At 43.3% G+C, this 9,685-nt stretch overlaps 1 protein-coding gene across 1 annotated transcript in view; it reads right to left on the bottom strand.

Moving 5' to 3' along the window:
* RTF1 (RTF1 homolog, Paf1/RNA polymerase II complex component) overlaps nucleotides 1-9,654 on the bottom strand; it is a 32,543-nt gene extending 22,889 nt beyond the window's left edge. Inside the window, exons 1-2 of the mRNA XM_059819764.1 lie at nucleotides 9,539-9,654; nucleotides 6,692-6,802 (exon numbers count right to left, since the gene is read on the bottom strand). Coding sequence (XP_059675747.1) covers nucleotides 6,692-6,802; nucleotides 9,539-9,616 — 189 coding nt within the window. The 5' untranslated portion in view covers nucleotides 9,617-9,654. The remainder of the gene's footprint in view (nucleotides 1-6,691; nucleotides 6,803-9,538) is intronic.
* Between the last annotated feature and the right edge of the window lie 31 nt (nucleotides 9,655-9,685).

Genomic DNA, 9,685 nt, shown 5'->3' on the forward strand with positions numbered 1-9,685 from the left:
CACTGTTCTCAGTGTTTGACTCACAAGCAGAATTGTGGAGAGAACCTGGGTGCAGGAAGATGGGACTGAAGAGAAAGCTGTGTGACAACCTCTTGAACAACAAAAAAACTAATTAAAAAAACCTGCCCTAATCTAGGAAATTTTGCTTTGGTTTCTATTTCACCCTGGAGATTACACTTCATCTTACTTTTGTTTATGCAATTGACCTCTGCATCTTTTAAGTCACAATAGCTGGTTGTCACCTCCCAGTTTTGGTGCTGTCACAAAGCCAAATTCTTCCTCATGTAACTCAGGTGCTTCAGGAGTTATTCAGCTACCCCAATCTCTCATGAATGCCTGGTCATTCCTGGTACCACTACAGAACAAGACAAAGGTTCAAGCAAGCCTTAAGGACAAATAAATCATCAAAATCAGGACATAGTCAGTGTGAGGCTCTTTTAGGCTCACAGATTGCTCTGCAGGCTCAGGGACCATCAGCCGTCACTTGGACACTGAATGACCAGTCTATATTGTTCAGAGAGAAACCAGCCACCATCAAGTTTCTTCTTACAGCAGAGGAAGACATAACAGAGATTAGCAGGTCTGGGGCAGGGGGTGGGGAAAACAATACCGGAAAGCCATGAGCTGCATGGCAACCTACAGTCCAAACCAGAGTCTTGAGCCCCTTCCTCACACTCCAGCGGAGATCAGAAAGGCAACAACGTGTATGCATGTAACATCAAGTAAAAATGCAGACACAGTTATAGTCAGAAGCATTTGTTTGTTCTGTTTCCCTTACCTCCATGCATCTCAAACAGCAAACAATAACCATATTTTCCAAAAATCCGTCCTCCATTGCAGCTTCTCCAGGTTCCCTCTTCCATGTTCCAGTCACGCAGAGCCAGTCAACACTTCTCACATGCTTTCCATGACTGTAACACCTCCTCTAAACAGCCCCTCTATTCACTGCTGCCTCCTCAGCCACCACCTGGAACCCTCCATGGTTCCAGACACAGCAAGTTCATAAACCCATGCAGAAGTGTGCTGCAACATGGCTTTCTGCTTATTGTTTAGTGCTATCAAACAGCAGAGCTTTATGGTTCATTCACACGAAGCAGCCAGAAGAGCATTTCAATTTTTCCTCTTGCTTCAAAGGTTCACAGTGCCAATAGCTTGCATATTTCCCCCAAGAAGTCCAAGATAAGCCACAGTCCCCAGAATGGACTGCCAATAACAAAAAAAACCCCAGCACATTAGAAATCAGCCAGATTTAGAAGTCAGCTTCGACAAAAGCAACTACACAAAATGATTGAAGAAAATCATTTATAGCTCAGCAAACCTGGAACATATTTCCACTAGGGAGATGAAATGAGACTGAGGAGAAGAAAAGAAAAAGGAAAAAAAAAAAAGTGAGCTCTGAGTGCAGAATGCAGAATTGTCTTACCCCTGCTGCTCAGATAGTCACTATTTTCTTCTATTTACACAGTACTTAAATGCATTATCCACTGAGATTTTATTTTGCAAATAGGGATTCTCGCTGCCTTTTTTTTTTTTTTAAACACATCAAATCAGAGAAGCCTGTCCTTGACATATCCTTCCCTCCTGGATATGGCTTTTATAAGCAAAAGGCAAATTAGAAGCCACAACATCAAAGCAAAGCAGGTCCCTTACCAATGTGTTCCTTTCCTAAGCCAGATAAACTTACACGCCATGACAACATGACAGCTTAAGAGGCCAAGGTACATAGCATTAGCCCAGCTTACAAACTTTCATCCATTCTCCTCCATTCATACAGGGAAAACAGAAGGCAGTCCTCTAGGCAAGTCATCAAACTGCAGTTTCAGCCTGTCTGAAGACAACAGCAGGCAGCACAGATATGAAGATAAGGCAGCATTTATTATCTTCAGGGTTTCTCAAAGCTGGGAGAACTCTGGAGACAGCACTCCAAGAGCTACAAGGAGGAAAATGCTCTCTACCACTACTGTTAAAACTAAATAGTAAATAAAAAGCCCTTGTTACCTTCCTTGCCTTTCGGGGTCTGCACCCGTCAATTAGACACCTCAAACACCTTCACAATGACAACAGCCCAGCAATTAGAAAACTTAAAGGACCATTTTAGATACAAGGAGGAGATGCAAGGTGTCAACACCAAAATGGAAAGAAGATAAGCAAATAAAGGAAGCACCTTCTGAAGCCACAGAAAGGGCTTTGCCAGGAACTGACTGAAAGAAGGCTTCATGGGCCAAAATATCACCAGACACCCGATTCACCTTTATTGTCTGCATACTGCTCAAAGGAGCTCACAGAAAGGTAACTATGAAAAAAAAAAAGTTTACCTATAATAGGTTCAAATTCAGTTTAAGCCACAAGTTAACACTTGCTCTAGAAGTATTTTGAGGGGCCCATGTGCTGAAAAATGGCAAGGACTGCTGGGTGACAACATCAAGATGGTAGATACCAAATGCCAATGAAGAAGTACTCTCCATAATCAAAACAAACTTGGGGATGCTACTGGCTGTGAAAACCTGCAATGTTTTATTTCGGAAGCCTGGGCCAAACAGCTGGAGATGGCAACAGCCATAGAACACTTGGTCAACGAGTGCCTTGCATGGCTCTAGCATCACCAGCCAGCAAGCATCATCTGGACTAACAAAGGCTTAATGACTTCTCTAGATATTAGACAGGACCTTATGACTGGAAAAAACCTGCTCCCTGGGTACAAAGGAAAAAGTTCATTCAGTGAAAAAAAGAAAAAAAAAAAAAAATCAAATCACATATTCAATTCCAATACCTCCACGAATCTATTTCTGGAGCAACCCGCTCCACTTCAGAGCTCCTGCAGACTCTCATACCACATAAATTAAGTGCCCAGAAGTTATCCCCATGTTAGTCTGCAATTTAAAGAAGCTACTTGCAGACAAGTTTTTATACGTATTTTGTCCACAGTTGGTTCACATTACTACTTTGGACATGCTAGCCTCCATACAATTAGCCTGTCCTATTCAGATTTACACTTGCACTTTGTTTGGGGTGGGGGGAGTAACAGCACCTCTCTTCCTTAAAGAAAGCTTTACTGTTCTGCTTGTTAACAGCTCAAGGAAACTGCCTCCAAGAAAAGTCAAAATTACAATGCACACCGCCTATACGGCTGTGTATAGGACGACTAAAGCACAGCCCATTTCAAATTTCTTAAGCTTGAAAAAATGTACGGCAAAGGCCTCACAGGACTGGAGAACCCACTCATTCTTGGAGGCCTAATTAAGCAGTATTATGAAATAGAAGTACACCCGGAAGGAAAACATTTAGCATTGTAATCTCTACAAACCCACAAAAGACACCCCCAAAACAGAAGGAAGACATACAGTTTTCTGCTAACCTGTGGTTTACTAGAATGTTCTAACTTGAAGTGCAGTAAGTAGATCCAAACTTTCAAGCCCTCTCCTCACAATAGGGGAATAAAGCCTCCTAGGCTGACTGTTATTCAAAATTGATTTCCTCACTGGCTGCATGACCTCTGTTCACCTCTTCCTCTGTCCCATAGCTCTTGATGAGATCTTCAGCTATGCCGTTTCCTACTGAATCTGCATATTTGCAAATAAAGGCCTAAACATATATCCCTCACTAAGCTCCAGACTAGTACCAAGCATTCATGATACAACTTTTCTGGTCCTGGAGTTATCTTCTGCTATCACCCTAGAGCTGTTAAAAGGTACAACCAAACCCCTCACAACATTAGAATGAGCATAGAAGGATGCACAGACTTACATCAGCATTGCTAACAACAAACCTTTCAAGAGAAACAAACAGGAGCTCCTACAGCATTGAGGCTTTCTGTCTAATCTACACTGATATTAATGAAGTTGTTGCAGAAGTCATCCAGGCTTCACCACACAAAAGAAATAATTCTCTTACCATAAGCAATGATGCCAGGATAAAAGGAAGAGCAAGAACCCAGAATTAACCTACTGCAACTGAGGAACACCATCTGCACAATGGCTTCAATAAGCAACAAGGGTACCTTGTGGACACATACACCTCTAGCACAGTAGCTTCGATAGTAACCTGGCTAACACCAAACTGGTTACATGCACCAGGCTAACAATAGTTTGGGATAGTGAGCTCTTGGGTAGTTATGGCCACACGTTGCTCTACAGATAAAGGAACTGTCTGTCTCCACATATGTGTCCAGCTCAGTATATCTCTTTGCGAAGGTGGTACTTCTTCTTGCAAAGCCCTGCAGTCATTGCTGTTTATCAGCTGTCAGAACAACAGTTCATAGTCAATTCAGTCATGCACATTCCACAGACCCACCAGTAGATGGTTCAGAGCATCCCTCCTATTTTATTGCCTGCAACTCATCTTCAGTCCCTTGGCTAGGTAATTTGATTCAGACCCCACAGGTACTTAAAATGTTACAGAACCCAGCATCTGCACCATGAACACCTGATGTGGTTATGAACTTTCACAGAAGCACATTCTCACCAAGATACAAAAAATATAATGTTAAAGATCTACTGAAATCCCTTGGGCACCATTGTATAGATGTGGCATGATTTGTACGTGCTGTTATTCTATAATTCCAAAATGCATTGTCTTTCTCTCCTCAATGCCCCCCAAACTTTCCTCTCTTTAAAAAAAATGCAGAATGCAACATTAGACTCTGAAGCAGAGATTTAGGCTCCTTTCCTGTACCAGGAACATAGTGACAATCCCAGAACATTTAACACTTGCCAGGAACCACAAAGGATGTACACACTACTAAGCCTGTGCGGAAGCAAATGGGTATGATTAAGCACATTTGCCCAGGGCAATAGTTTCCATGCTTTTGCCTCAAGGTCCTCATCTTGCAGGAAGACCAGTAAGACAATTTCAACTTCTAGACCCTCTCTCCCAATGCCCAAGGTTGAGCAAACACCAAACTAACCACAAGAACACTGATTAAAACCAAAGTTGTTCAAGCAGGAGTAGTGCAGTCAAGCCTAGGGATGCACACAACTGAATGACTGGCAGAAGCAGAACTCTCATAACCCAGCCTGTCTCACCCTGCTGACAAGCAGCAGTTCAGAATGCATATTTCAAGCACAGGAATAGAAGCAAGTGTCCTAATTACCTCTTCTCTAAATCTTTTCCTCTTGCTGCATGGAGGTCAGAAAGAACAGAGTATCAATTAGAAATGATACACAGATTAGAAAGTATCAAGTGCACATGGTGCAACAGAAATACTACTGCAACATCTGTGCAAATTTGTGAAGAGATACATTGTCATATTCTACATATAACAAACAGGTAGACCTTCCTTGTAGTTGCACAAGCTAAATAAAAATTTTGAATAATATTATTTATTCTGTCAGTCTTCAGAGATAAACAGAGAACAGAAAAGTATCATCGAGGTGCTCTCCACAACTAAGTCTACTTTTCCAGACAAGCTGGTCTCCACACAGCTTAGAATATATAAGCGGCATGCCAGCAGATCAGAACACACACAGTGACAAACTGAGTGGTCACCCAAGATCAAAACTAATATCTACTCCATTCAGTTTTCCTCTCTCCTTATACCTTGAGCATATATTAGATACAAGTCTTTGTTGGTTTGGTTAAGAACAGGATTGACTGAAACAGAGTTCCAAGCCTATTTATTTCAAAAATGCCTCAGAAAGAAAACTAAAATACACGTTCTTTACACTCATTGGAAGAACTCTGCTACACTACCAATGCCTAATAGCGAATAGTTTATCATTAGCCTACCCTATTGGTCTTCAAATTGTCACAATGAATAATCCTTCCCGTAGTTTCAGCAAAACCCACCCCAAACAGCTCCCTGTTAAATTTTTAAGAATGAATGGAATAAAGGACCTCTCTACATTGCACAGAAAGCTTGCAAAAGACATTTGTAACCTATCAAGAAAATGTTTTTATTCAAATACCTGCCTGGCCTGTTTGTCAGTTCCTCTGTTTTAACAAGTTTATTTCAATTTTAATTTATAGATGAAAGCAAAGACTTTTAACCAGCTCTAGAATGTAGTACAAGAACAAATAATAAAAACAGATCTAGCGGATAAGCATTGCTATACAAGGAATGGACAAAAGCCTAGAACAAAGTAATGCTAAACTCTTCCTTGCTTCACTTTCTTCAAAAATGCCAATAAAAACACTCTGTTGCATGTTCAAATGACCAGACAAGCTAGTTCACAGCAGAGTTCTTACAAAATCAAAGTAGCTAAAGGGAGCAATTTTACCACATATACAATAATACCACCTGCCTTGACCCTTTTCCTCTCTGAGGAAGGAAGCTCTCTTCTAAAGCTGAAAACCTCTCTCCCTTGAATTCAGCGTCCAACTTTAGCAACTCCACTGCTATTTCAACCACAAGCATTGCACAGGGAAAACACTAGTTTTAAGCAGGCAGCTCACCAGACCATTCAGACCATATGAACATGGGACTAAAGAGGCATTCGTCTTTTCTATAGACATTCAGACTAATTTGTATACAGTTACAATTCAAAGCATACTAATTACAAGAAAAAAAAAAAAAGAAGTATTTCTAAGTACACATCCTCTGGGCTTAATGGATGTCCATCGGTTCCACCGATGCCCAGTCCCACTTTATGAAGTCAGAAGGCTAAAGGTACTGTATGATAAATACACTTCGACTGCTTAGGTACAATCAGACAAATAACCCATAGTAAGTTCACTGATAACATGACAAACTCACCTCATCGTCACTGTCTGACGTCTCAGAGTCTGAAGATGCTGTAGGTTTGCTCACAGGCGGCTCCTTTTCTTCAGAGTCACTGCGTTTCCGTTTAGCCAATGACAAGAGCTCCTGGAGTGAAAAACCACACATTTATTTTAAAACGTCATAATTAGTTTTACCAATCCAGGTCAGCGCACATGCACTTTCTCTGTGATATTTGAGCACATTCCAGTAACATGATTATCCCTACTGACTAAGGAACAAAGTCTACTTATGTTTCATAAAAATATATATATACACACACTTTTAATACATCCGGGTGCTACAAAAGGATTTTGAGGATAACAAGCTAGAAGAAATAAATACCACTACTATTACTTTCTTGGTATAAATGAGATAAGACAAATTACTTCAAGAGTCATGTCCAGGTCTGTTTTATTTGGATTAGGTAATAATTCAAAAACATTCTAACTACATTGTGTAGCATTAACCCAAAATGCCAAATGCCACTAAAGGGCAGCTCCTTCTTCCAAACAAAAGAGATGCTTGCAATTATACACTTTAAAAGGGAAACATTTTAGGCATCACAACAATGTCATGGCTGATAATATTTAGTCAGCCTGTTCAATTGCTTTTCACCGTCCCTACACACCACAGAATGCACTTAAAGCTTTGGATAGATACCGAGCAGGCATCAAGCTCAAAGCCTGCAAAACTAAGTAGAGCTGTTCTCCTCCAAAGGAAGCACTTGCAAAGGCAACACACACCAGTACAAAGAACTAAACAGCTCTCAAATAATCTCATCATCTGCTGTTCATAGTTTTTTCAGATGACACAAGCAGTCGTATAAAACAAACATTTCTGAAGCTGCATTACTGTCTGTGTAGTCCATGACACATAATTTATTCTTAAAAACACTGCTCTGGGGCTGATGAACCTTAGCTGTGAGTAGAAATACAGTCACACCAACTTCTGCAGTCTTGGGAAGTCAATACTAGACTGGTTTGCATTAGTTTCACAACTGGAAGATTATCTCCACAGCAAACAGATTACAATTTAGTACCTCAAATGAGAACATAAACACTGCAGAAACTGATGGCCTAGGCTACTTACCAACAAAGAAACCTTCCATTAGTAATGGCATTTTACAAACCTTTCTCTGAAGGAGGCATGCAACATAAACAGAACACATTTGTACAATTAACAGTTCTCTTCAGAAAGCTCCTGATGTTTTCTACAACCATTTCTAGAATTTCTCTCTCACAACCTTCTCTAAGTAGTGCTTCTACCCAGACTACCTCCCTGGATGATACCTTGGCATATTTACCACTACTTTTATTCCAAGCAATTTTCCTTCTGTCTTTCTACCCTTGTTCTGTTTTCCAAGATACTATATTAGAAAGCTCCTACTCCTTTGATTCAACAAGCCTAGACTGCCAAGGGAAGCTGTCAAACATTTAACCTACAGCGGCCCCACTCAGTATACTCTCATCCTTACATCACACCACAAAAACATTGCTTCCCTGCTATCTAATCTTCATTCTTGCACATACATATCCTTACTGTTATAGCTGCTACAAACAGCGTGGCGGAGGAAGAAGCACCTACTACTCAGGTACAGATGCAGATGCATGCTCCCAGGGAACGATGGAACAGATGCAGAACCACGCGGTTACTTCTACCACCTCCACTCTGACTGCCTGATCTATGCTAAAGCTAGTCCAACTCCTTCTATTTTCAAGCTCTGAAGAAACTACCAAACTAATATACTAGTGGTGAGATGTTGGCAGCTCGAAAGACTCTAGAGGCATGCAAGATCAACAACATCAGGGCATGCTCTGCTCCAGTATATTTGTCTAACAGAGCCTCCAATTCGATTTTTCTGAAGCTCCAAGTGGAAAAAATATTTTTGAGTGTTTGGGAAGGCTTTTTATTGCAACATAGCAACAGCTTCTATATTAAAAACCCTGAAGGTCCAGCACATAAATTACATCAGACTTGTAGGCTTCAGCATATTTAACCACCCAAACTTCTGCCTGGAACAAGCACTGCCATACAAGCTGTAACACACTTTGCCTATAATGTCTTTATGTAGCATTTGAATCACATCCTCAACACCTGCTACACAGAAAGATGAGTCTTTGAAAGAGCCCCCTCCAAAGAGGAAGACACCCCCCTTGCAGCCCTGACACGGTTAAACTGATGCCAGACATCGCACTTCCAATCCCAAGAGATGCCCTGATGATAAATAAGTACTTCCCCTTGTTGTATCTACAGGCTCCTAACCCCATGCAGGTTCCCACCAACAGAGCTCCCCCAGGTCAGTAGCTAAGATTGAGAAGGGAGCATTAAACATGCATTAACAACCTCCCCTGGAGGGAGCCTCCCCCGGGGGGCTCACCGGGCCGGCGGGAGGCAGGGACCTGACACGCTGCTCTCCCTAACAGCTCTCCCGGCGTGCGAAAGCAGCACAGAAAAGTTGCCCAGCCCTTTGGGCCTCGTCCCCCACTACCCGCGGGGTGACGACCGCCTGCAGCCGGGCCCCGCTCCTCCCTCCTCAGGGCCACACCGCCCCAGAGTATCGCCCCTCCGAGCGCCGCCCTCCTGCAAGCACCGGGCCCGCTGCAAAGAGCCCCCGAAACCCGCCAACGCGGGCCGCCTGGCCAGGGGCAGGCCAGGAACCCGCCGGAGGGGAGCGGGCTCTCTCCACAGAGGCCGCGGGGGCCCCCATCGGGCTGAGGAGAGCGACGGCGGCGCGCAACCCCCCGGGCGGGAGTGAGGGAACGAGGGAGGGGATGGCGGCGCCGAGCCCTGCGCGGGCCGGAGATCCCAGGCCCCGCGGCCGGGCCGGGCCTCCCCGCGCACCTGATCTAGGTTCTCCTCGCTACCGCTATCCTCAGTATCGGAGTCGATAAGGACGCGGCCTTTCCGCTTCTTCACCATGGCGGAGCCGGCTTTTCCCCCCCCTCCCCGCCCCGGCGCCGACGGCGGCGGCGCGGCGCTCACAGCGGC

This window comes from Gavia stellata, chromosome 7, assembly GCF_030936135.1.
Source record: "Gavia stellata isolate bGavSte3 chromosome 7, bGavSte3.hap2, whole genome shotgun sequence".
NCBI classification, from domain to species: Eukaryota; Metazoa; Chordata; class Aves; order Gaviiformes; family Gaviidae; genus Gavia; species Gavia stellata.